The 26,316-nt window shown below is 34.0% G+C and overlaps 1 protein-coding gene across 3 annotated transcripts in view; it reads left to right on the top strand.

The window, feature by feature from the left end:
* The window catches only part of SOX6 (SRY-box transcription factor 6), a 636,354-nt gene that overhangs the window by 277,012 nt on the left and 333,026 nt on the right, over positions 1-26,316 (top strand). For all 3 annotated transcript variants that reach the window (XM_082628665.1, XM_082628667.1, XM_082628666.1), the window contains exon 5: positions 1,888-2,095. In XM_082628665.1, the coding sequence (XP_082484791.1) occupies positions 1,888-2,095 (208 nt within the window). The remainder of the gene's footprint in view (positions 1-1,887; positions 2,096-26,316) is intronic.

Below are 26,316 nucleotides of genomic sequence, written 5' to 3'. Positions count from 1 at the left end.
AATGAACTGGCCATTCCAAGGAGCCATGTATTAACCATGACTGGCATCTAAAAGAAGGGGTTCCTGTGCATCACTCCACAGTTATTGTAAGCAGTAAATGAAATACAACATATTTCCTGGGGAAAGAAAAGATTTAGAGACAAGGTAAAGAGGAGCCCTTTTTCCTGCCCTGCCCATTTATTTTATCCTTTTCAGTTTATTTTAGTGCAAATGTAATGAGCATCTGCTCCGTGCTAGGCATTTTGATAACAGTGGGATTGAGGAAAAGATTAAGATTTGGCTCATAGTAATTTAAAGCAGCTTTACTGAGATATAATACACATGCCATACTATTTGCTCATTTAATGTGTACAATTCAATGGTTTTTAGTATATTCACAGACTTTACAATACTCAATTTAGTTCAAGACATATTTTTTACTAAGCAATTCCTTAGGTCCAGAGGGGGAAAAACCTCTTTGGCTCCATTCCTAGATCTGTTCCTTCCAACAAAATAATGATACCTACCATTTACTAAGCACTGCCTGCTTTGGGCTCAGCACTGTGCCTAGTTGCTTTACAAATGTTAGCTCATTATATGCTACCAATAACTGTGAAAATAAGTTTTATTCCTACCTTGTATGCAATGACAATAATACCTAAATATCTAGCATTTACTAAGTACAATTATCTCATTTAATGTATGTGGAAATGTATTTCTCTAGATTCCATTTTCTTTTCATTCCCTTTCCTACCAGTGATTAACTCTGCAAATTTTTTTTTTTAAACGCTGTAACTTTTACCTCATGCTCTTCCTCTAGTTCTTGATGCTTACTGGGCTTTTTTTTGTGAAGAAGGAGAGAGATATAGGAGTGATTAAGATCTTTAAGCTTCTGATGAGAACAAAGCCTAGATGCTTTATTTATTTCATACAGTTTTTTATTGGGAGAGAGAATACCCATACACAGACAGATAAAGTGAATGCAAGACTACTGGTGGACTGTGGCCAATAATGTTGGCTTAAAACTCTCAGTTCCGATTTAAAGAGCTATAAAAGCATTTTCTTTTTATAAACTTTTAGGTGTTTATTATTTTCAATCTAAGATTTGCTTTTTCTCCTTCAAAATGGACCTAACTCTCCTACCAGTTAGCCAACTTCTCTGTAATGTGAAATAATTCTTGTGTAAGTGTTTCTGTAACAAACTTGTCTTCCTGTTAAAAAAAAGAAAAAAACAAATCATTTTAAAATGCCACATGAAAAATGTGTGTGACTATGTGCTAAAGTATCAGGGGTAAGTGTAAGAAATAGAAAGAGGTTTCTGTAACTTTGACAGATGTGTAGACAGAAAAAAACCAAACAATTTTCCTCAAACCCCAGCACACAAAAATATTCAGGTTGGCTAACTTTCTGACACTGATTTAGATATTTTATATATTTTCTGGTGAATAATTAACATGAATATTGAAGCTAATTTCTCTACTGTTTCTAAATTTAGGGATGATGGGGTTCTTTTTTGATGTACAAATATTTTAGGCTGTGGGAAGAGGGTTGCTAATATAAGTGCCAATTAAAAGAAAAACTTTACCATCCTTATAATTAATAATTGAGTCTGAACTATTTTAAATGAAGGGTGTAAATGAGTAAGAAGTTGAAGTGTTCCTTTTAAAATTAAGTTTTTGTACCACTTTGGCTGCTTTTTAGTTAAAAAAGAAAAAGGTCGAATCTGCAATTTCAGGTTAGTTCCTTTGATAATTACCTATATGTTTAGTATTTTTTAAAGCAGAGATAGTTAATATATTTTATTTGTCCATCTCAGCCTCATATACTGTCATTCTGAGTTTGGGATTTTTCTCCAATGACATGCAAAGAAACATGTCCTAATGGTTTTATTTTATTTTGTTTTTCTAGGAGTCAGAGAATAGTAAGTTATGTTCCCTATATTCCTTCCGAAATACCTCTACCTCACCACATAAGCCTGACGAAGGGAGTCGGGACCGCGAGATAATGACCAGTGTTACTTTTGGAACCCCAGAACGCCGCAAAGGGAGCCTTGCCGATGTGGTGGACACACTGAAACAGAAGAAGCTTGAGGAAATGACTCGGACTGAACAAGAGGGTATGTGTGGACTTAACTGTTGGGCTTTATTCTTTTAAAGATTCCAGGCTTAAAAAAAAAAATGAGTGGGATTTTAAGGGCCAGAGAAGTGCATAATTGGCACTAGCAAGGAAAAAGTTATTCAGAGGTTACCATGGTGATGGCAGATTGTGATCCATTACAAGTGTTAAGCAGATAGCTCCATTTCTCTACAACTTTGTGCATTTTACTTGGCTCTTATAATAACAAATCAAGGTTTTAAACTGACTATAAGCCTTGCTCTGGAAAAGGGAGTACAGATATTTTCCTAGCCGCAACTTTATTTTTCATTTTTTCTCCCTTATTTCCTCTTGATGGATAGTGTTTTATTATGAAAATATAAACTGTTTAAAAAGAAAAAGACCCCTAATTTATTCCTCCTTATTTTTATAAATATTATAAATTTATAAATATTATTATTTTACCTCCAAATGTTGCAGAATTGAGAGCTGAGGGTTTCTAATACTATTAAAGCTAAATGTTTAAGGGAGGAGTTCTTTGACACATGACATCTACTGAAACATCCATCTTCTCTACTCTCTCTACAAGAGTCCACTTAGGTTAACCTAGGTCCTAAAAAGTAGATGAAAGAAGACTCTCTAATAATATGTTTAAATTAAATAAATCAACTCTGAGTGATTGCTATACTATGTATATTCTTTCATTTTTTTTATGTACAGATTTTAGACTTTAAAATGTAGGATAATTAATGGCTCTGGATTACTACTTACATTGTAAGTTAAATTTAAACCTCTGTGGTACTATAGGGAAATAGGGATTTGATATAAGGGAATTTTTCATGTAAGTTAATTTTATTCCTTTAAGGGCTCAGAAGTTTAAAAATTTCTAATTAATTTTTGTGATGTGTCCACCCCATCAGCAATCTTTGTGGAAGCTTCTAAAATGTATTACATGCTTCCCTATCTTACTAATCAGATTATATGGCACAAAATGTAAACTTTTTTGTTGACTCAGGGTCATGATGCAGTAGAATATGAACTCCAATACCTATCTAACAATCATGTGACCCTGGGTAAGTTCTTCAATCTCCCTGAACCACAAAATTTAAAGTTTGGTATGGTAGTAACCTGACTTCTTAACTCAAACATTTTGAGAATTAACTATAATAATTAATGTGTCTTATGAACTGTAAATTACATACATTTGAGGTATTGTGATGATAATTATCATAAATGTCAATTACTTTACCATGCTATAATGTAATGATGCCCCCAGAGATCTTTGAGATAATTAGGACAGTTGGCTTTATGGTTATTTCTCTGCAATTATGAAACTTTAGAGTTGCTGTAGCTGCTTGATTTAGATATCTTTTTTGGAGTGCGTGTGTGTGTGTGTGTATATGTGTGTGTTTTGGTTTCTCTTCCTTTAATATCAGGTTTCACACTGTTACTTCTTACCTAGTTGTGAATATTTTCTAATTTGCTTCTTATATTCATCTGTCAATTATGAAATTAGATGATCATAACATTCTGGACTATATTTAAAATATGAACAAACATTTCTGGGTGAGTTGCTAAGAGATTCTGGGCAATATACTTGCCCTTCAGTACATGAACTTCATGCTGACTCTTCTGGCTGCTCAGAGACTTTATATTCCTCATTCATGGCTATTCTAGAATAACTGAGGCTGCCAGATCAATAAACTCTGAATAAATGAGATTGCTAGGTTACATTTAATTGTGATTCACCAAAAAGATTGTTTTAGCTCTATAAGAAAGTGGTTTCAACATACTTTAGAGGGCTCTGTTGTGTAAAAATAAAGAAATTGATTTGTGATGATTTTTTTAGGGGGAGGGGTCTAGACTGCTAGGGAATTTAAAATCATCCTTCTCTTGAAAGTAATGATTAGTGTTTTCTTCTTCATTATTGCGTGTTATAGATTTGATACAAGAGAGGCATTTGTAAGATGAGACCTCTCATTTAAGAGTCCTTTGTCATTATATTCCTACTACTGAAGAATGTTTTTTATGTACTCTACAGAACCTTGTTTTCTACAGTACACATATTTTAGGCATCGGAAATTCAAGCATTTTAAGTGCATATCAATGTGTATAATACATTAAGTACAAATAGAAATGATAAAAAGTGTGCTTATCAAACAGATTCCAAAAATCTGGGAGGAATGCTGAATATAATGTATGAAAGAAACAAAAAGTCAAGAGTTTTTGACAAACTGAAAATATAAACTTAAAACTAACCCATCAAGATAAAATTTAATAGGTCTTATTGTCAAGTCCAGAGGCTGTGACCAAAATTCCTATCTGCACAAGTAATTACTGAAGGAAATTTAAATAGCAGACACATGATTAAAAAAAAAAATCCAACATATGAGTGTTAGGTGACAGAGAGTGCAGTGGGGTCAGTGCAGTGAATACTGCCAAAAAATTGCCAGCGCTATCCCAGTCAGCATTACTAGAATTACAGTATGTAGGATTCAAGAGGTGTCAGTCCCACTGAACTTCCTGCTCAAAAGAATGCACCTGAAGTATTGTGTTGAGAATTACTACACTTTAAGGGGAACTCAGAAGCGTTGGGATATTCTCAGAGGAGAACAAATGACATGCTAACAGACACAGAATTATATAATAAGAGGAATAATTAAAGAAACTAGTAATATTATCATTATATTCTCATAAAATATTATATATCATTGAAATTATAACAAGACCAGCTGTCTAACAGTGTAGCTGTCCATGTAAGGAAAGACTTTCTTTGAAAGATAATAAATTATCTTTGGAGGTATGCAGCAATTTTAATTGCAATTTTAAAAGGTTATTTTAGACGAGGGGTAATTGGTCTTTTTCTGCCAAGACTGTGAATTTTTATGAACAGTATGCTTATACAGTGTTCTATAGTTCATGGTATATTTTTTATAGCCCTAATCAAGAACTACATAGTATGATTATTTTTCTACAAGTTTTCTTCTTATTTTGCAAGGTGCTATATTAGAACTGTGGGATTCTTACTTTCTTTCTTTTTTTGGCTGTGGATCCCTTTGGTGGCTTGGCAACGCCTACAGGTCCATTCTTATTTTAAATGCATAAAGTAAAATCCATGGAATTATGAGAAAATGAATTATATTAAAATGTTAAATAATTTAAAATTTTTGTGATATGGTATGAAGTACTACTTTACTAATGCATTAAACACAAGATCTAATGGAGGGACTAAAAATACAATTTTGAAGTAGTGATAAGTATAAAAGATATTTTGAGATATCTTCAACAAGTACAATGTGATACAAAAATATATTGTTATTTTATTGGTTACAATGTCACAGATATTATGAATTTATGGTTTGTTGCCTGTATCAATAATTTAAAAAATGCAAATTTTCAGTTAAAAAAATTGGTGAAAATGAATTTTTTCCATCCAAGTTCACAGACTTCCTGAATTCTACTGATAGACTCCTGGGGTCTGTGGACCCTAGGTTAAGAACCACTATGCTACATGATATTGCACACCTATCATGAATAAAACAATAGTCTCTAAATTTAAAGAGTTCATATTCTAGTAAAAGGTGTAAAACATATACAAAATGAACTCTAATTCATATTTAGTATGTGATAAGTTCCATGAGAGCTACATAGATAAAATGTTATAGGAGTTTACAAGATAGATTGTGCCTGCCTAGGAAACCATGGAGAGATTCTATAGGAAAATGAGTCTTAACTGTTCTTGGAGAATGAAAGGTTATATAAGTAAGTAGAAATGGAAGGGAGGGACATTTCAGTCAAAAGGAACAGGCAGAGAGCTTTAAAACAGCCTTCAGGTTCTACTTTAAAGTATGTGAAAATGCATATAGGGTATAAGACTGAAAAGGTAGGTTCTGTTCATCACAGTGGCCCTTAAATTCTTGGCTAAGAAGCTCAAACTTTATATTGAGAGTTATGGAGGAACCACTGACTGTTTTTTTAGCACAGTAAGTTGATGGATTAGAGCTTTCCTCCAGGAAAGTTAATCTGGCAGCACTGTATTGGATGTATGGGAGCACAGAGAGACATTAAGGAAATTGTTTCAGGCTAGAGATAATGAGGGCCTGAACTAAAGCAGGAGAAACAAGAAAGGAAGAAGGGGTGCATATGGAAAAGATATTCAGAGATAGAATTGTTAGAACCTGACAATTAAAGTGAGGAGATCAATAGAGAGGAGTGGTTTAAAGGTAGCTCAGAGTGAATAGGAGGATGGTATAACAGTTAATGAGAAAGTAGACAACGTGTTTTGGAGATGGGAGTAATGAGGATTTCTATTTTTTATTTTGAGTTTGATGCCTAATTTTAATCATTTGCTTGGAGCAATAGAACAGAACAGTGTGATGGGAGAATAGAAATCATTATAGAAAAGGTCATTAATAAGCTTCTGATAGATTTCTGATTCTATAATATTATAATTATATTCTAGGTCTAAGGAGGTATAATAGCTCCACCAATATTTGCCTGGCTTTGACTTTTTAAAGCCCCATCTCCTCATCTGGGATGTCCTTTATCCCATGGGATGTATAAAAGCTTTCAAATGCATTACTCATCTCTCCCTCACTTCTACTTCCTGGTTTGAAGACCATACTTCATAAGTGACAAGCTTGTGTGTTTGACATAATAAATGACCTTTCCTGAGTCATTCTTGTCCTGGAGAATGTTTTGACTCTATCAGACTAAATACCTCCCCCTTCATTTCCCCTCTTATACAGTAACTGATCTATAAAAAGTATATTTATTATGGTCTATTTTAAAACAGTATCTACTTGATAAAACAAAAACTCTCCATTCGGTAATAGGAAAGTTATTCTCTTACAAGTAGATTCTTTGATTAACCAAATAATTGTCCAGCATTTTACCTGCCATTCTCTCAAGAAATGTCCTCTCCAGAGCAGTGATTTGACTGGATTGCTGAAACACTGATGAACAAAGGTGTTCTGTCTGAAGTGCCTCCTCTGAAAGTAAGATTTGTGGGAAAATAGGCAAGGCTTCTGTTTTGTTCTAAATTTAATCCTGATTTTTTCTGCCATAGATAGATAGGTTGGTAGGTAGGTAGATAGATAGAGAGGTGTGCAGATGCATGGAAAAATGGATAGATGGATAAAATGAATGAATATCAGAATCTACCTTTTAAAACACTGTTGATATTTGTGGGAATAGTGTGAAGAAAGACTTTGATTAATAAATTCAGTTTTAGATGGTTCTAAGATAAAAATCCTTCAGCTGGGATTAAATGATGAATTTTAGTTATCCTTGTATCACCCATCTTGTTGCCAATGTAGCTGGGCTGTAGCATAAGCGACAGTTGTCAGAAAATGAATACTTTAAAAAGGACTTCTATATCTAAATACATATATTTAATCAGAGAGTCCTTTGGCTTCTGAAAATAAGTTGTCTAATGAGAATTTCATTTGAGCAGCTGCGACTGAGGAGGTCAACAGGCATTGCCTAGGAGAATATGGCCCAGCTGGTTAAATCTGGTTGTTGTCGTGATTTAAATGGTCAAGTGCTGCTTGTAATCCAGGACCGTCTGTTTGTAAAGGGAAGAGTGAGTGCTTCAGCATAATGTACAGCTGTTTTAATCTCTCTTTAATAATAGTGCTTCAGCCACTATCATGTCTTGTGTATCATACTACTAAGTATATGATCCCAGGCTGGGTGAACTGGTTTGGGTCAGGTTCTGGAGTCATATGAGATTGCAGAGAAAGGGATACATTGATATAAACCTCAACTCTAACAATATAAGATTTTCTTTCTGACTTTTTGCTCTTTTAAAAGACTTATTTTTTTGTTAATAATTATTGTGATCAAGAGGGAGTGATGAAGCTTGTAGTTAGAAATATTAGAATAAATGTGTTCTCTTCGATAGAGGCCAAAAACTTAATGGAAAGTATGCAGAGTTTAGGTACAGTTTCATAGGATGTATGTTGATCAGAAATTAGAGTATTTGTCCAGTGGAATTGTGTGCTTCAAGATATGATAATGAAAGTATGTGGATTCATTTGACTGTGTATGTAGAGAAAGGGCAGGAGCATTTGAGCTTTGGATTCCTGGTGGGATAGGCTTTCCAATGGATTATGCAGCTGTTACCCAGCACAAGAATGAACACGTGTTTATGTATCTGATGGATTATTATCATTATTCACATCTCTAAACAATAATTTGGATTTCTACATATATTTTCACTGAATTATATTTAGTAAGCATATATGTTGGTATGTGTTGCTCATCTGATAGCTTTTGCCTGTGTGGTATAGTTTAAACAATGGGAGAACTCATTTTTGAAAGCCATATGTTTTTTGAATAAGCTAGATCTGGGTTTGAATATAAGTTCTAATATTTGGTGAGGCAGTATAGTGTACTGATTAAGAGTGTGGGCGCTGGTGCTATGCTGCCTGAGTTTGAATCTCAGTTCAACATTTGCCAGGTGGATGATACTGGGCACCTCTCTGTGTTTTCTCAGCCAAATATTGAACATAATTATAGAGCTATCATGAAGAGATCAAGATTTAGTTAATGCAACTAAAACATTTAGAACATTACCAGCACATAGTAAGTGCTCAATATATGTAGCCAACATTATTTCTTAGTCTTGGACAAATTATTTCATCCTTTTGTGCTTCCGTTTCCTGATCTGTAAAACTGGATAAATGATGTCTACCTTGCAGGGCTGTGTGAAAATTTGAAAGATTATATATACATAAAACACATAGCTTCTATAATTGTAATTTACTATTATTATTACTGTTATAACTCCTATTACTGTTATTATTTGAAGGAACATTTTGTAGAGAGAAATATTACAGGAATCTCATCCTGCACCACAGACAGAATCGTAGGAAATGTCCCATGGTGTTAGGATTTAGCATTTGGCAGCAATGATGTACTTGTTTTCTGGAAGAGCAATCCAGCTTAACTCTCCTTTCAGGCTCTTTGGAAAAGCTGACACTAAAGTTTTCCCACTGGAAGCCAATCTTCCCTGCTGAGAAATATGTGGAATATGATGCTGTCAGTGAGAGAGGTTGGTAAAGCCTTAGATGAGGTTTTAAGATACTATCCAGTTAAGAGCACTGTGTTCCTGTTAAAGAAAAAAATCTATTAAGAGGCTATGCTAAAAAAAATGTAAACGTTTAACATTCATACCATGCTAGAGCATCAAAAGAATCTTTTAAGGCAAAATTTATGGATATTAGGTTTTTGCCTCTGTTCTGATTGAAGCTTATATTGGTGAAGTATTTAGAGTATCCGAGATCCAAACCTTTCTTTATATTTCTCATTCATGGGAGAAGGTTTTGGATTTTTGCATAAAAAACGCATTAAGTATTCATCATGAAACCCCCAGAGTTATTATTTCAAGTAAGTTGGAAATTTCAGGTCATTTAAATGCTGAAGTTACCCAAGACCACTCATACTCCAGAAGAAGCAATCAGGTATTCAGAGCAATGCTGATGTGACTTCATTTTAATTCATTTTTTCTTCTCTTTAAAATATATCTTTACTCCCTTATAATGTTTGTGTCCTTACTCCTATTTTAAAGAATTTTTATCATAGTCATAGCAAATACTAACCTAGTGCCAGATAGTTTAAATAAACATATTTCTGCAAGTATTACACAATTAGGGATTAAAATGAGGAGCTAGAACTACTGGTTTTTGAATTATGGAAAAAAATAATGTTTCTTATGTTTCTGTGTTAAATATATTTGCTTTCTAATTCTTTAGAAACTGATCATCCTCTCATATAACTTTATAAAGGATGTAATTAGCTTGAATCCTGTGAACCCTAGACATTCTGGACAAATCTTAATTATTTCAATTTGCTGTTGTTTTGCAACTCCCATTTACAGTGTTGGCAATGTCCTAGTTGGTTGAATCCTCTTCTCAACTTCATTTTGTGTGTCTCTGCCTTGAAAAGTTACTTCAAATTTCTTGGCCCATTTCTATCTCTTCAGACTTAAAGATTCTTAAAGTTTTTTCTCTATGAATGTTAAGAACAGATGTAGGCAATTGCTTCTGATTTTTCCTCTTACTGACCTGGGAAGCAAGGTGTTCCTTGGCATTTTGTTAAGAGGATGCAGCTTCCTCTCCATGGTTTGATGAAGTTAAGTCATGTTCTCATACAATTTTTGAATCTGTTAAGTTGGAGAAGATCATTAACATTTTGCATTTTTTCCACTGAAAATCATTAGATAGACTTCTTCCAGATTTATTCTGGGATTCTCAGAAGTAATAGGGGGCAGTTTTTAAATCTGTACATTTTTTCTTGTACAATATATGTGTAAAATCCAAAGAAAAAATGAATAGAAAAGGAAGTTGCAAACTTAAATATGTGTTTATTATGTAATATTTGATTATATATAAGGCATAAAAATAAAACAAACACCTGTGAATTCATTATCCAACTTAAAAAATGTTTTCTTCACCTATTCAATCCCTTTGCCAGAACTTTGTGTTTAGAATCTTCCTTTTGTATATGTCCCTAAATAATATATTGTTTAGTTTTGTTTCAGAACTTTATAAAAATGGCATTACACTGTAACCTTTTATGACTTGCTCTTTATACTCATAATTATATTTCAAGATCCATTTTGCTGTGTGCAGCTGTAGTTCATTTTTACTTTTGTATAATATTTCACACACTCTCCCATAGAATGCTGTATAGGAGTATACTCTCCTGTTTACTGTCTCTGGACATTTGGATTATTTCCAGTTTTCTGCTAGTACAAACAGTGATGGTATGAACATTCTTGCACCTGTCTTCTGATACACATGTGCATGAGCTTCTTCTTTAGGGTGTATTCCCAGGAGTGGAACTGCTGTTGACAAATTTTGTATTATTTTTTCCACTCTGTTGGAAAACATTACACAAAGAAGTTGGGGCTGCAGTGTGTGTGTGTGTGTGTGTGTGTGTGTGTGTGTGCGTGTGTTTAATGTGTTATAATTTCCAAAAGGCTTAACTGTCTATACCTTTTGGTTCCACCTTCCTCAAAATGTCTAGCCCAGGTTTCCTTTTATCACTGAGCATTTCAGAAGCTTACAAGAGCCTTTGATGGACGCTTCACCGCAATTTTTCTTTTTGTTGTCTCATAATAAAATGTCTTCAGCCCTTCTTTTAAGTATGAGCACAAGTGTATTGTCATTCTCCCTCTGGACTATGATTACTAAGTTTGTTAGGAAATACACTTTTTTTCCCCTTTTGATTCCTTTTATTGACGTTTCCACCTCTGTGTGGTTTTTGAATTAAAGTAGTTCCTGATCTCTAACCTTATCATGTTCATGATCATTTTTTCCTTAAATACCTACTTCAAATTCAAAATTAACCAGCAAACCCTGTTGATTATTGCCGCTGCTCTAACCATTCATATAGGAATAGATATATTTTTCTAGCCAAACAGTTGGCTTATTAGCTGGAAATCTTCACCTGTTTCTTAAAATGTTTTATCTGGGAATCCTTTCAGATGCAGACTGGCCTGAATTTGATGTGCATTCTTGCTTGACTCTGGTAACTTTCTGGGTAATACCTAATAATTAATTAATTAGTTAATTAATTGATTGATCTTAGCACTGGTTTCTTAATTTAGAAAATGAGGACATTGGTTGAGCATTAAGGGCCAAATTCTAAAATTCTATGTGCTTTGATTTTCTTTTAGAGTTTGTATCTAAAGTTCAGCATCCTCTATCTGTAATTTTCTTTTTCAAACTGTTTTCAGAGTAAATAAGTCATCTGAACCAATATCATGATTCTTTTTCTCTTAATATGGCTGAAATTGTCCTTTACTATTTCCAGTCTCTTTTTTTCTGACATTAGAATCTTTATAAAAATAGAGATAAAAGCTGCCATCAAGTTTTGATGTCTGAAAAAGTCATTGTCCAATGAAGTACTTACAGACAAAGCCATGGATAATTGGCTCAGAAAATGCTATACATGATTTGAAAGATTGGCAAACGGAGGGCAAGTTTATTACGGTGTGATGATCCAGAAGAAGGCAAAGGTCAATAATTCTGCCTTTTGGTAGAGCTGTTGTAAAGGGGATTTGGGCCTTATAGGGAATTCACGGCCGTATTTATTAGCCATATGAGGCTATGGGTTTACTGCTGAATAACTGTGACACTTAGACCTATCATAGCTTTCTTAATGTATGTCTTGAGGGTTTAAGTATAACTGAGGAGCCATCACTTAGAGGCCAGACAAGTACACTCACAATGAAGTCACAGAATATAGGCCATCCCCTAGCATTGGGAGGCAGAAGTTAGAGGCCTATGGCCTGTGGACTTCTCTAGTTGCTCTCATGTAGTGAATTGAAATGAGTAAATACAAATAGAGGGTTAAAATAAGTGGAGATATAATGAAGAATAACTATGAAAAATGACAAAGTATTGAATTATTTGCAAGAACTATGGTACCAGCAATAACAGTGGTAGAATTACTTTGCTACTAATGTATGATTTTTAAATGAAGGCAACCTATAGTCAACAGGCAGTTTTTAGAGTGGCTAACAAACTGTGTGCACTAGGATTCCATTCCACTCCAAAATGCAGTGGAACTTAGCTTAACCTGGAATTTTGTAGCAGATCCTTCAGAAATACCTCTAATCTTGTACGTCTTACTCCTGTCACAGGTGTGGAAGAGATGGGAAATTTAAGAATTAATGCGTAAGCAACATGTTTTTTTGGAGCAATCTCCCTTTGTTTCCAGGTAGAAAAGGGAGACTGGGGAAAACTACCTTATGTACCTAATGTACAAAGTCCTAAAAACTACTCTTTGATCTTTTTGATAATGTTTAACAATATTTATATAGTGACAGTGTCATTTTGGAATACAGAGGATAGCAGAAAATTAATGTTGTTTGCTTATAAATATTATTGTCACCAAACTCACGTGCACAAAAACTCAAGTATTAATTTTATTTCTCAATTAGTAATTTTAATTTAACTCTTAATCCCCCATTCTCACTAATAGAAGGAAGTCTGGTCTCACTTCCAGATAAACTCAGTTACTTCAGGATTTAACTTCAGTCAGTAGAATTATGCCCCTTTCTTCATGGTTTTTTCTGATATTCAGAGGGTTTAGGCATTTTACTGGCATTGGAACTTTGGTATTTGGCCAGTGATCATCAAACTCTATTAATCTTGGAAATAAAATTCATTGCTTAAAATCCAAACATTGTACTCTGGCTTTCAAAACTCATCTTAAACTTACTTTTTTTCTCAGGCCACTCCAGCTACTGGACCTTTTTTTTTTTTTTTTTTTTTTTTTTAGCTCAAGCATGTCTTAATTCCTTTGCACTTGCTCTTCCCTGTATATAGAATTATTTTTCTTTAGATCTATGTATGTTGGTTTCTTTTTATTTTATTTACTTTTTACTTTTTCTTTCTTTCTTTCTTTTGAATACATTTCTTAGATATGCTCTGTTTATTTAAAACAATAGTAAAAACTTACTGTCTCTGTCTCTCATTGTCTCTAGCTACTCCACCATTTATTCACTTTGTAGTCAGTATTAGCTTCAGATGTTAGGTGTATTCTTGATACCTGATGGAGACTAACTTCTTTGAATTTTTTTTCTAATACTTATTATCTCCCACATATGCTGTGCTTTTTCTTTTTGCTTTGATGTGACTGTAATTTGGACATTTCTTACTCATATTAGGGCCACTACACATCATAAGAATTTGATTCCTAGGGTTCTTTTGTAATCTTTCTCTAGTGAGCATTCTGATTAAGAAACTTGAAGATGTAACAATCTCATGGCAAACTTTCTTATCTAAAGAGTCAGCACTGTGTTAAGTTGAATTAGTTATTTAGTCCAACATAGTTCATGCTCAGCCATTATCCCTACCCAGAATAACCTTTTATCTCTCCTCTTCTTATCTAAGTTTTCCATCTATCCATTTTACAATACATAAAATCCAGATCACATCTTGTCTTCTACTGATGACTGTAGCCCTCATGACTTCCTCTTTGTCTAAAATTTGTGGAGTCTTAAAAAAAGTCAAACTCGTAGAAATAGGGAGTAGAAAGTTGGTTGTCAGGGTCTGGGGATGGGTGGGGGAGACAGAGAGAGGTTGGTAAAAGGGTACAAACTTTCAGTTATAAGATGAATAAGGTCTGAGGATATAATATATAACATGGTGGCTATATTTGATAACATTATATTGTATAATTGAAAATTTCTAAGATTAGCAAATCTTAGCAGAGTAGAATTTAAATGGGATGAGGTGATGGATGGATGCGTTAATGAACTCAGTGGGGGGGGAATCGTTTCACAATGTATCTCTATATCAAATCATCACGTTGTATACTTTTAAATATCTTACAATTTTCTTTGTCCATTATACCTCAGTAAAGCTGAAAAAAACCCATATACCACTCCATTTATCAATAGATTATAACTCTATATTTGCTATTTTTTAAATTGAGATTTTTTAATTGGGTTAATTATAGATTCACATGCAGTTGTAAGAAAAAATATAGAGAGATCCAGTGTACACTTTGACCATTTTCCCCCAGTGATAACATTTTGCAAAACTGCCACATACTGTCACAACCAGGTTATTAACATTGATACAATCCACAGATCTTATTCATATTTCTCCAGTTTTAATTGTTCTCAGTTGTTGTGGATATGTGTATTAGGTTCTCTACAATTTTGTCACCTGTAAATCACCTATATAGATTCATGTATTCACTACCACAATCAAATTATGCTCTTTTATAACCATACCTACCTCTCTTCTACTCCAACACCCCTTACCAAATGCCTGTCAACATTAATACGCTCTTCATTTCTAATATTTTGTCATTTCAAATATGTTATATAAATGGATTTGTACAGTACCTATTTTTTTGGAATTGGCTTTAAGAAAAAAAAAACCAGCATAATTCCCTGGAGATTCATCCAAGTTGTTGTATGTATCAGTAGTTCATACTATTTTTTAATTGCTGAGCAGTATTCAGTGGTATGTATAACATGTATGTATCACAGTTTATTTAACCATTCACCAGCTGAAGGACGTCAAATCCAAATCAAACATCCAGTTTTTGGCTATTACAAGTAAAGTTGCTATGAACACTTGTGTACAGGTTTTTGTGTGAACATAAATTTTTATTTTTCTGGGATTCATGGCCAGGGGTACAATCGCTGGGTTGTACTGTAATTGATGTTTAGTATTATAAGAAACTGCCAAACTATATTTCAGAATAACTGTACATTTTACATTCCCACTAGCAACGTATAAGTGATCTAGTTTCTCTGCATCTTTGTCAGCGTTTGGTTTTGTCATGTTTATTTTAGCCATTCTGATAGGTGTATAGCGAAATCTCATTGTGGCTTTAAATTGTATTTCTTTTATGGCTAATGATGTTGAGCATTATGTCATGTGCTTGTTTACCATCTCTATATCCTTTTTGGTGAAATGTCTATTTGTGTCTTTCGCCTATGTTTTTTTACTGTTGAGTTGTGAGAGTTCTTTATTATTCTGTTTACTAGTTCTATGTTGAATGTGTGATTTGCAAATATTTTCTCCCAGTCTGTAGCTTGTATTTCCATCTTCTTTACTATAGGGTTTAACAGAGCAAAAGTTTATAAATTTGAAGAGGGCCAATTGAGCAATTTTTAATTTTATGGATCATGCTTTTTGTGCCAAGTCTAATAATACTTTGCCTAGCCCTATATTATAAACATTTTCTCCTATTTTTTTGCTAAAAGATTTATAGTTTTATATTTTACATTTAAGTCTATAATCAATTTAGGGTCAATTTTTGTATCATGTGTGAGGTTTAGGTCACTTTTTTGTACAAGGTGTGACATTTAGTTTTCATTTTTTGACCTAGCAAGGTCATAGGATGCAAGATCAACTCATAAAAATCAATGGCATTCCTAAATATTAGCAATGCACATATGAAAACCAAAATTTTAAACCCAATGCTATATACTATTGCTCCAAATAAAATGAAAAATCTAGGTACACTTAACAAAACATGTACAGGATCTGTTGCTGAAATTACAAAATGCTGGTCAGTGAAATCAAAGAAGACTTAAATAAATGGCAAGACATCCTGGACAGGGGTCAGAAGACTCATAGGACTGGTAAAGTTGTCAATTTTTCTCCAAATGATCTATATGTTTAATGCAATTCCTATCAAAATCTCGGCAAGACTTTTATGCACATAGACAAGCTTATTCTAAAATTTATATAGAAAGGGATAGGCCCTAGAACAGCTAAGTTAATCTTGAAAAAGAATAATAAAATGTTAGGAACCACTCTACTCAATATTAAAGCTTACTATAGCTACAATAATCAAAACAATGTGGTTTTGGCAGAGAAATAGATACATTGATCAATGGAATATAATAGAGGACCCACAAATAAAACCACCAAATTATGCTCAACTGATTTTTGACAAAGAAGAAAAGTATTATTTGCTATTTACATTTATGGATCTTGCCTCCCAAGAAGATTTTAATTTTTGAGGACACAGACCATATCTTTAGTCTATCTTCAGACACCTAGTATAGATCTTAGCATATAATATGCATTAACCTAAAAATCTGTTGATTTATAAAAGATTTCAGAGAGACGAATATTATTATGGCTCAGAGAGGAATAGATTCAATTTTTAGGGAATGCCCCTTTAGTTAAACAAAGCAAAATATACATATTTAAATGCACACATATGAATGCTCAGTATTTCCATAGGCATTTATTAAGCTCTTTCATCTGGTAGTGTAGTGGGTGAGGAGAGGTGAAAGTGGAGAAAGAGTGAGAGAAGATGAATACAGAGATGAATAGATATTGGGTTTTAGTAACCCTCAGTTTAGTGGGAGAAACACATGCACATAGAGTAATTATATTATAGTAAGTGCTATAGCAGAAGGAGCTATAAAATGCTGGAGTACAGAAGAGGGAACTATCATTTTGTCTAGAAGATTTAGGAAAGGATTTATAGGCATTTGAGCTGGATTTTTGATTAATTATAAGCTATTCATAGTGAACAAGAGACATAATAGAATCCCAGATAGAATAGCACGTATAAGTTTTCAGTGATGTGATTAAACCTGTGAGTGTGGTGAATTCAAGAGGTTTGGTGTAGTTAGGATAGGAGACGTGACTAAAAAAATGGATTGAAGCCATTGTAAAGAGTTTGAATTTTATCTTTTGGGTAGTAGGGAGCAGTAGAGAGCTACTTAAAGTAGGAGGATGAGTGACATAATTGTATACATTTCTTAGAAACGTAACTTTGGTAGCATTTTGACTCTCAGTTGGAAAGAGACAAAGCCAAATGCAGGAAAATCTGTTAGTAGGCTATTTTAATGGGCCACACATGTACTGATGAGAGTCTAAACAGCTAAGGCATTGGCAAGGGTTAGGGAGGAAGAATCAGCTTTTAGATATATACTTGAGGTTGCTAGTTAGGTGTGAGGTGTGAGGTTGGGGAGAGAGTCAAAGATGATTGAAGTATCCTGGTAGAGAGAATCAATAGTGAGGCTATTAAGATGGTGAATATAGATAGATGAGAAGGTTTAGGGAGAAGGTTTGGGTTTAGGCATACTGAGTTTGAGCATTCTATGAAGGTGGATATACCTGGCTGGCAAATGTAAGACTGACTATCTTGGAGACTAGGAGAGAGCTCCCTTTCTTATCATTGTTATGGATTTAATCTCCTTTTTCTTAGAGAACTCATTGAGATTAGTCATTGTTGCTTTCAGGTGGCATCATATTTGCTACATAGTGGAAGCTCTATAATCTAACATTCTGTTTATGTAAAAGAAGAGGATCGACTGTAGGCCAATAAGGGTCATGTGTGTCTTATGTGTTCAGGTAAATTTAATTAATCCTTTAGCCCAGTGTTTCAAATTGTTAGTAGTGCGGTTGTTACTGGGAACTTGTTAGAAATGTGAATTCTTGGGCCTCACCCCTTACATACTGAATCAGAAACCCTGGGATGGGGCCCAGCAACCGGTGTTTTAACAAGCTCTCCAGGTGCTCCTGATGCACACAAAAGATTGAAATTATGGAATAACACCTATACTATACTGTGCTGTACTATACTACACTGGACTATACTGTACTAAATTCAAAGCCATATAATATGTTACCATGAAATCATCTTGCAACTGGGCAACATATTTTCAGCCATCCTTATGACCAACAATTGTCTAACAAGTCATAAAATAATGGATACATTGATTTGATTAAGAAGTAGGGTGAAAGTACAAGCCACAGGCTATATATGGCAAGGGGTGTAGCTATTACCTTCTCATTTTATTACTCTTTCTTATTTCATTTAAGTTTGTATCTCCAAGTAGCTAGAAAATAAAATTTATGTGGTATCATGAAGAAAAATGAAATTCAGGACTACTTTAGTGGTTTAGCGACTAGGTAGGGTGATGGTGTTAGGGGCTCTAGTTAAAGAAGAAAAGCTGCTGAGAGAAAAGAAAAGTTACTGTGTGGTTTCAAATGTATTCATCTGGATTCAGATTTTATTTCAGTTTCTTACCTTGATCAAAGGTGAGCACTCAGGTCATAGCATATGACTTCCCTTATCTGAGGGTGCTTAATAGATATTGTTGGATGATGAACCAAATTTAATACAGAAAACAAAGCCCACAGTGTTTGGGCTTAAGAAGGTTAACATTTAATTGCCAAACAAAATCATGTATTCTTGTTAGACATGTAGATCTAGAAGTGTCGAGGTGGCCAGCGCATAAGTGAATTTCCTAGTTGCTTAGGTGAACAACCTCAGGTTTCTTTGGTGATGAACTTTAGTTTTCCTTAGCCTGGCTTGCTCTGCCATTCCTGCTGTTTTGCAACAGGGCTTAAAAGTGCTTTAAGTGCTTGTGACCGTGGTAATGAATGAAAATGTCTTTCCAGCACTGAGAGGATTGCATTAGACTGAATAGTCACCTCACTTGTAAAAGCACTATTAGAGTGGGGCAGCGGTAAGTAAGGATAACGATTTGTGTCCACTGCTTATTTACTGAAAATTGTCAATGTATTATTTATTGAGAGCTCTCCAGACAGTGCTTGTCAGAATAAAAATGTCAGCTCTGAGCAAAATGTTATAATACATAATAAAAATGCTAGGTATGCATTTTAGGGAGACAACTAATTAGACCTGCTTTTTCTTAAGGAGGGGGAAGTAAAAATGTCTAATACTGTGGATTTTCTCCATTTATATAAGTCCTTTTCTACACCGCCCCCCCTCAGCTCAGTATTTGGTTTAGAAACTTACCATGCCTGAGCAATAATTTGAACAACTATGTACTGTTGCCATTAGACACCCCAAGTAGTGAGGAGACTGGCTAAAGGAGGAAGGGCCTGGCTTGCAACCCCACAGTGAGCAGCTGCCCTCACCTCTGTGTTCTGTCTGGAATTGGAAGATGTCACTTGCTCCCTGAGCAGTGCTTGTGGAAAACTGCCTCCAGTGTAAACAGCATGAAATTATTAGGCTTATTCCTCAGCCGTGCTAATTAACCCCAAACAAATTTCACATTAAGGAAACAGAATTCAATCAATGTAAATGTTATTGCTGTGTATTACTGTAAGCAATAATATAGTGGCTAAAATAATTAATTATTTTGGTTTTTTTTAAAGAAAGTATTTTTTATGGTGTTGCAAAATATTTTGCAAAAGGATTATTTCCCTTTTCTTCAGCCTTTCCTGGCATAGAATATAAAAGACCCGTCTGGTAAAGCATGGGTGATATGCAGTTGTTTTTCACGGGAAGGGAAAAAAGTATTTTGGAATGAGTGCTCCAGGTTTGCTTAGTCTAATATATTTTCATTGGTGATACATATACAGATTTTGTCTCCTTCTACCTATGGTAGTTCACCCCTTATCGGAGCAATTTCCTATCATTTTTCCCGTCATCACCAGTGATGATGATGGTGGTGGTGGGCATGATAAAAAAAGAGTGATGGTTAAATACACTCCACTTCTGAGGGGAAAAAAATGAAATGCCATTTTATTGCATTTCAGGTTTTGGGAAGCAATTGCCAATAAAGATTTTTCCTGTTTTTTGTTTTTAATCTGGGTTTACATAGGAAGTCAACTTATCCTCTTGAAGATAATTTTCTTAAATTTTTTTGGAAAACAACCAGATTTGTAAATAATTGCTTGATTGTGCCTGTGATAACTTTGAATAAAATTTATCATTATCATCATCTTCATCATCTTCAAATACCTTTAAAGACATGAAGTACAGAAGCCAGATGACATGTAATTTTATTTCTCATGCAGTAAAATGCACATTTGATTAATATGGAATTATTTATCAGTTAAGCGATAGCATGTTCTATGGTGTATGAAACACAAATACGATTTATATTGAAATTATTCTGAGATATAATATATCCTTTAACCAATATATACTGACAAGTGCTAAATTAACTTTGAAATTTAATTTAACAAAATGAGTAACATAAAAAACAAAATGTTACTTTTTGCAGATTTAACACAAACCATTTCTTTGTAATTTTACTGTCTTCTAGTAAATGTCAGTCTCTGTCCTTCTCAATCCTCAGTTAGTTCAGTATCCTATTTCATGGCCATTCTTTAATTCCTTACTTTTCTCTATTAAAACTCTATCTTCATTTTGGCAGGAGTATTTAAACTTTTCATTATAACTTACATGCATAATAAGCAGATTGTACTAACTATTTACAGTGATGCCAGAACTAATAACGAGAACATAAGTGTTCCAAGGAATAGCTGGAGCATGCTACTAAAAAAATAAAAAATAATAAAAATGTTTTTTATAATGTAGTTGAGAAGAAATTAAAATCTTGTGGGAGAGTTGTTTTAAAATAACATCTGAATGTACATTTATTTGATTTTATTTTTTGGTTTCAACTGATTTCTTTCATATGGTTGCTTATATTTTGGTCTATTTCTTTAATGTCTACAGCTAGAGAGTGATTTTCTTTCTGACTTCTTTGGACATTTATTTTCACCTTTCCAAATAGAAAACCTTGGATTTTTATTTATTTGCATACTTAGGAAGCTGATAATGTACCAAAGGTTATAAGACACTATATTCAATAATTTTAAAATTACATAAAATTTAGACAATGAAGAATTTGTATTGAACATTTCTGTATATTTCAGATGTTTGTTTCTGAGTATATTTAAAGCAAAAGCTTTAAATGATATGCAAGCTATAGCAAAGACTATGGCATGGTTAAATATGATAGCTGGCACTTGGGTAGCCCTCTGGCAGTCAGGACATTTAGAAGATATTAAGCTGTACAATTTCTATGATTAATATTCCTGGATTTTAAAGTTACACTATAATACCAAACTAAAAAAATGCGATAAAATTCTAGAATAAGCATCTTAGAGAAACCTGTATTAGTATATGTTAAAATGAGATGCGAAGGGTTTGCATCCAGTACTTTATTCCCTCTGAGACTGTAATTGACAAACTGCAGTAATCATGCTTTTATGTGTTTTTCTCCTTCTACTGAATTCGTTTTTAAAAATGAAAGTAAAAAAGGTAAAAAGAGGCTCCAGAATTTTGAAACCAAGTGGTCCTGAAGTGATGGGAAAATAGCCAACGTGTCACAGCTAATTTCTGACCCTGTTTTATGAGTTCTGCTGTTCCTTATTCCTCCTGTCAGCCTGGGAATCCCTGAGGCTGTGCAAACTGGCCGAACTTCACTCAATTCCAGTTTTATATCCCCTTTTAATAATGTTGAGTCTATTCTGTCCAACTTTGATTCAGACAACCTGCTTGTCTTGAAAAAGTGATATATTTAATCAGTGACTCTGTCTCCAGCATAGCTCCCACTGCGTGTGACTAGAGCTGAGAGTAGTGCAGTGGTCTGTCACTTCTGTTTGAATGGGTAATGTGGAGCCCATCAGCTGAAAAGACAGGAGCTGGAACTGCTTGTTAGGACACATGATCAAAAGCCACTCTCTGCTTTCTGCCAATCAAACCTCATGTCGCCTTGTGGGGCAGACATTAGATAGATTTTTTTTCTGCCTTACTCTGTGGGCACTTTGCCAGTTTGACATGTGAACTGTTACAAAAAGATAGCAGAGTTTCGACCGCTTGCTGACTGCTTTAAAATATTACTGAACACTTGTTGTCAAAATGAAATTTTCATAATACTGTATAATGATAAATGCTTTGAAGTATTATTATTCAGTGTCTTTATCTTGTAATTTGTGGATTTGTTGTTGTTTTTGCTAGGGCAGAAGAAACAATAGACAATAGCTTCTTGGGTGAAAGTAAGGGAGACAAAACCCTGTAAATCGATTCAATTGCAAAGCCAACACAACTGTATGACCGATAGTTTTGAATAAGATGATAATTGCTTTGTGAAAATACCATTAGTGAATTAAATGTTATTTTGCATTCTCTCTCCTCTGCTTTAAAAATTATTTACTTCTAAGTCAGGAAAGGAGAGTGGTTTATTTTGAAATTTAATTCAGGATTTTATTCCCTCTGCTTATTGAGAAGATGGACAGATTTCTAAATTCAAAGACATTCTCTGATTTGCAGCTGTCCTGATGGATATATTTATTCTGTTTTTTCTTTTTGTCATCCTCTGAAGAGTCCCCCATTATATCACAATCTTATCTTTGTACCCATAGCAACCCTGTATTGATGGTGGCATGACCTAACTTCTAGGCTTTTTAAGAGAAGAATGAGTACCTAAGTACTTTTGACTTACAGGGCATTTCCTGCAATTTCCAAACGCCCAGATAACTGTTCTAATGCTGTTAAATCTTAGTTGGTGCTTTGATATCTCCAAACTTGCCACTTGGTACTTGCTATTTCTTCTCTAATGATCATTTTAAAAGGAGTTAAACATTTTCACCAAAACATACCATGGCAATCTAGTGGAACTCATTTAAACAGTGAGCTACACATAAACAGCTGCTCCTTCAATAAGCCATTCTTTATAATACCCTTATTACCTTCTAGTGTCTCAAATTCTGATTAGTCAACAGTGCTGATTGCTGCACGGCATTCCGTTGCCCATCTTCCTTCTGCTCAGCTGCTCATGTCTTAGTTGTTATTTGATTACAACACAACTTGTGCATTGTTTCTCCAAGTTGCTCTTCATATTGTGTCTTAAAAACTCTGAATTATCCAGGGAAACTGCAGTGGTGTGAGAGGGACTTTCTTTACGCACATTAAAAATGTCTGAATAAAGCATGGTACAAAATATATAACTATGGAACACTTATATTGGAAAGAATATTAGTGACTTAAAACTCAGTATTTATGGTCAAATTAAGAAACAGATTAAGTATGTGGAAGTATTTTTAAAAACATTATAGTGCTTTACAAATATAAAGAGTTATAAAATTGTTATATTATGGTTATTAAATTTCAGTCAGATATAAAGTTCTGGAAGAGGTAATTATGTATGTAGAACTTCACAGGAAGGGCCTAAACTAAAGGACCTTCATCTTTGCCCCAAGACTAGATAATTTTAGTCCAATTGCTGTGCATCACCAGTGATGCCCCACTAAATAGGACCGCCTGTTTGTAGTTTAAGTTATGATGAAATAAGAAGGGTGGGAAAAATCTCTATAATGAAGTTTGAATTTCAGCTCTTCCTTTGTTGTGACCCCCTGGAATTTACTCTTGGTGAGTAGGAAATGCTGACATACTAGAAATGCAACCCCTGTAAAGGCCCTAAATCTGTCATTGTGCTCTGGAGTCGGCTCTGAAAATAGCAAAACTCTTTTGGTAAATTAAAATCGGTGTGAATGGGAACAGATGTTGACACGCTTTGTCTTTAGGGATGCCAGTTAAGAGGAGAGGGTCAGCGAGGTTAGATGTAGGAAATACAGTAAGTGTGCAAACTTGTGGTATAAAGGGAGTTCTGTTTGGGGATGCTAGTCAATAGAATTGTATTTATCTTTGGCAGTCCAGATAAGAGTTACACATACATTACTTTATCTAGAGGAAAAATGAAGGAGATGGTATTTATTTCTGGGAGGGCTATAACTTTTTGATGTTCCCTTGTGGTTGTTTTTTCTTTATCAAACTGCATTGGCTATAAACTGTCTCAAGCTACTATTAGGTTTTACTTTCCAATGTCATTTTGGCATAGCTTCCTAAAGTATTTGTTGAACTCTAATGCTACAGTAGAGTCTTTGTACTGATATTTGTCAAGAATAATGAAAATGGTTTATGTTCTAAAAATGTACAATTTATCAAATAGCTTGTATAGTCAATTTAAATAAGTCTCATAGAAGTTTCAGCCTTGATTTGAAAAAATAGCATAGGATGAATTTATTTATAAGAACCTTAATAGTTTCTCTCAATTCCTTTTCATTTTAGATTACCTTATAATTTTCTAAATCTACATGAACAATAATGATCAATTTTGTCAGTATTATTCACACCTTTTATTAATTTAACATAGATGAATAAATGTGAATGTTGTGAAGAGTTGATTGGGAATAGATTTTAAATCTGACAGTTAGATTACAGGGTACCTAAGAAAAAATGGCTCTTTCACTAGGTACCTAGTAATTTAATTCTTGTTTGAAATTATTATAATTTATTACAGTGTGTGGGTCCTAATGAATGTCTACTATTAAATGAAAAGGAGAAATTGAAATTAAGATTATGAAATTCTTTTAACTCATATCTTAAAATCCTCTTAAACAATTCAGAAGACATTAATAAGCTATGTGGGTTTCTTTCCATATTCTGAAATGGCAAATAAAAACATTTTTTTCAGCATTTAAAGATTCTAAAAAATGTTGAATGCCATTAAACCTCAAAGCCTGCAATCTTGGAATTTTATAAAATGGTAGTAGCCATTATAACAGCATTAAAATCGGCAACTCCATTTAAATATTTATTTGGATTATAAACAGACTTTTCTAGCACTTGAGTTTTCCAGAAATGACTGGGTTTCCCTCGTGTTAAATATTTAATGTAGGACAATCTGAGATTTCATAGACTTGTAAACTATACCAGATTAACATTTAAAAATTTTCAAATACCAGGGAGACTTTAAACGTGTGAGTAAAAATTTATAAATAAAATAAAGATGTCTAAATGCCCATAGGCATTGGAAGTTGTCACTTATTCCTAAATTAAAACCTGTCATGTACACAAAATGAAAATTAGGTCTTTGAAAAATAATAATTCCTGGGCAAAAGCAATGAACATACAACAATTTTTCTATCCTGATAGATTATCTGAAGTGTCCTTTGAAAGGCCCATTTAGTATCTCACCTGGGAAGAATCCCCTCATAAATTTGACCATGCTTCTTTGACAATTGTTTAAAAAAGAAAATCAGATTGATTGCCCCTTTGAATTTTACACTCTTATTATGCTTACCTAAAAATCCTAAAGTTTTGTTTCCTAGTTTCTAGAGCTTTTCTTCTTTATTGAGGCTGCTATAGTGCATGTATAAGCTAGTAATTAGTTTATATGTAGAGAAAGAAAAGAAATTAAGCAAGTTGGTGATACGTTTACATTTAACTGCAGAGAATAACCCTGCTTTAGGTTTTTGACAGCCTCAGAGCAATGCTAGTAGCATAGGAGATATAGGGCATTCCATCTCTCACTGTGATGCCCCCCCCTTACAAATTCTGGATATAAGAAATAAATTGTAGCTTCTTCAGGGAGTGGCTATTGGGGAGATTTTTGTTTGTCATAGGATTTTCACAGGATTTCCTTTGAGACTGTGGAGCTTTGCCCTTAGGCCTGTAAGACTCAGCTCAATTCTTCTCCTTTGTCATAAAATTCTCCATCTCCCTCCCTCCACCTCTACTCCCACTTAAGGATATACTGCCAAAAGAATATAGTGAGAGGGCCAGCTGTTTCTAGATGGGAAGGTGATTTGTTGCCTCTGATAATCTGATCATTGAGTTCAAGTTAGCTCAGGAATCTGAAAGAAATAAAGGACAGAAATGAGTAGGGAAATACTTTCTTAGTAATGATTACTGATCTCTTTTTTAAAATGTTTACAGTAGTTGTTAAGTAAGGAAATAATTGGATGGAAATAATTGGATAGAATTTACTCTGCCTAGTTTCTATAAATAAAGCCTTTTCTAATTTATCCGTAATGTCCATGTGGTTACTGTTTATCACAGTAAGTAGTTCCAACAGTTAAATTCTGGTGTCTCTCATCTACTATTACAAAAGCCTAAAAGCTGCCCAGCTACAACATGGGGATAGGTGAGGAAGACATAACTTTCTGATGCTCAGTTTGAGGACATGGTGGC

This window comes from Mesoplodon mirus, assembly GCF_964341445.2.
Source record: "Mesoplodon mirus genome assembly, chromosome: 7".
In the NCBI taxonomy this organism is placed as follows: Eukaryota; Metazoa; Chordata; class Mammalia; order Artiodactyla; family Ziphiidae; genus Mesoplodon; species Mesoplodon mirus.
This window is presented reverse-complemented; position numbering and strand designations above follow the sequence as displayed.